Raw genomic sequence first — 2,089 nt, forward strand, 5'->3', positions numbered from 1 at the left:
AGAGGTTTCATTTTAAAACTACACTGAAATGTGGCCATTCACTCACTCAAAAAAATAAAATAAAATAAAATAATCAGGTCAGGTAAGATTGAATTTGGGATGAACGATTTAGTTCTATGAAATTTTCCACCGTAAACTTAATATCTCTTAATTTCAAGTCTCATTTAGAGAATTTTTTTTTTACAAATCCCTCCTAATTGGGAATCAAATAATAAATATTTGAATGATAACTGGGATACTTCTACTGGAGCATACCCCCGGTTCACTCACTCAAGATCCGACAGCTGGTCTTTCGTGCAGAAAAAAATAATGTTTCGTGCGTGTTCACTTCAGTTACATCATTCGTGATGAAACTTCACCAAGATTGATTTTTTTTTTCATCTAAACAGCTGGTGAGAGAGTGATTGGGAGATTCCTCAGCTATATATAAGCCATGGAACCCTCTTGATCTCGTGCATCAGAGTCGATTGCTTGGAGCTCGATCGATCGGCATGGCTTTCGTGGCGGTCCGTGTCTTGTCTCTGTTCCTCCTCTCCACAGCCGCGGTCGCGACTGTGACCGGAGTAGGCAGAAATCCAGCATGTGAGTCGCCGGCAATCGGGGCCCCGGTGTTCCCCCTGGACAGGGATCTGCTGCAGTTCGCGCTGAACCTGGAGCACACGGAGTGTGACTTCTTCCTGTTCGGCGCCCTCGGCCGCGGGCTCGACTCCGTCGCGCCGGAGCTGGCCATGGGCGGGCCGCCGCCGATCGGCGCGAGGAAGGCCAACCTCGACGCGACCACAAGGCTCATCGTCGAGGAGTTTGGCTACCAAGAAGTCGGCCATTTGAGGTATATATTGGTTAAATTATTCACTCTGAACTAGCTGATCGATCGCGTATCGTAACTGATATATGAAGGGCGATCAAGAGCACCGTCGGAGGGTTCCCGAGGCCTCAGCTCGATTTGAGCGCTCACAACTTCGCGAACATAATGGACAATGCTTTGGGATGCCATCTGAATCCTCCATTTGATCCCTACGCCGACACTCTCAATTACCTCCTCGCCTCCTACGTGATTCCCTACATGGGCTTGGTCGCCTACGTCGGCGCAAACCCCAACACCAATGGCTTCGTCGCCAAGAGGGTAATCCTAGAGATCGATCGTCGAACGGCTTAATTTATATATATTATAGCTTAACTGTTTGTAAATGCAAATTTGCGCAGCTTTTGGCGGGATTGTTGGCCGTGGAAGCTGGGCAAGATGCGATCATAAGGGCGATTCTGTATCAGCGCAAGCACGAGCTGGTGGCGCCGTACAATATCACGGTGGCGGAGTTCACGGATCGGATATCGGAGCTGAGGAACCGGCTGGCGATGTGCGGCGTCAGGGACGAAGGGCTGCTGGTGCCGCGGGAGCTGGGGGCCGAGGCAAGGCTGTCCACCAACATACTGTCGGCCAACGAGGATTCCCTCGGCTACCAGCGAACTCCGGCAGAGGTGCTCCGGGTGGTGTATGGGACTGGGAGTGAGCATGTGCCCGGAGGGTTCCTCCCTAAAGGCGGGGGTGGGAAAATCGCAAGGGCATTCTTGGCATCTCCTTGAGAAGAGAGTGATATAGCTCGGATTGAATAATAATGGCATCTATGAGATTATGTGTGTACTCGCGTTGTAATCTTCGAGATTATGTGTGAGTGTGGATCTCAAGCAATATATTTGGGCTTTATTTTAACATAAATTTGTAAAAGAGGCAAAAACGCAAATGATCAGAAAAAGTCAACGGACAAACGAAAGTCAATCGTCAACTTCGTCTTCCTCGTCTTCTGCAACTCTCCGTCGTTCCCGGAGGATTCCCTTCTGCTCTTCCATCCACTCTTCTTCGTCTTCTACTAGAGAATAGGTTTTTCCATAATCTAATTATGGTAGAACCACCAATAGATTCTTCCATAATCTAATTGACTGTCTCAAACTTTTCTCGTTCCTTAACTTTACAGTATCTTAGGGTTTTATATTTTGTAGTTATTTCCATTTAATTTTTCTCTTTTTTAAAGGTAAGTATGATATTCTTAGTAGTTATAATCTAATATAGATAAATACATTATTTAGTAATTAT

The 2,089-nt window shown here is 46.8% G+C and overlaps 1 protein-coding gene across 1 annotated transcript; it reads left to right on the forward strand.

Moving 5' to 3' along the window:
• The first annotated feature begins 458 nt into the window (after positions 1-458).
• On the forward strand, positions 459-1,714 carry LOC122039826 (desiccation-related protein PCC13-62-like). The gene is made up of 3 exons (XM_042599260.1): positions 459-829; positions 898-1,123; positions 1,204-1,714. The coding sequence occupies exons 1-3, from the start codon at positions 492-494 to the stop codon at positions 1,579-1,581; spliced, it is 942 nt and encodes a 313-aa protein (XP_042455194.1). The 5' UTR covers positions 459-491; the 3' UTR covers positions 1,582-1,714.
• Positions 1,715-2,089: the final 375 nt, after the last annotated feature.

Source organism: Zingiber officinale, chromosome 2A (assembly GCF_018446385.1).
Source record: "Zingiber officinale cultivar Zhangliang chromosome 2A, Zo_v1.1, whole genome shotgun sequence".
In the NCBI taxonomy this organism is placed as follows: domain Eukaryota; kingdom Viridiplantae; phylum Streptophyta; class Magnoliopsida; order Zingiberales; family Zingiberaceae; genus Zingiber; species Zingiber officinale.

What these genes read in the sequence shown, in the direction of transcription:
- LOC122039826 (XM_042599260.1), top strand. Translation starts at nt 492, where the DNA reads ATGGCTTTCGTGGCGGTCCGTGTCTTGTCTCTGTTCCTCCTCTCCACA. An exon ending in CAAGAAGTCGGCCATTTGAG is followed by an intron (nt 830 to 897) that starts GTATATATTGGT and finishes TGATATATGAAG; the next exon opens with GGCGATCAAGAGCACCGTCG. An exon ending in ATGGCTTCGTCGCCAAGAGG is followed by an intron (nt 1,124 to 1,203) that starts GTAATCCTAGAG and finishes AAATTTGCGCAG; the next exon opens with CTTTTGGCGGGATTGTTGGC.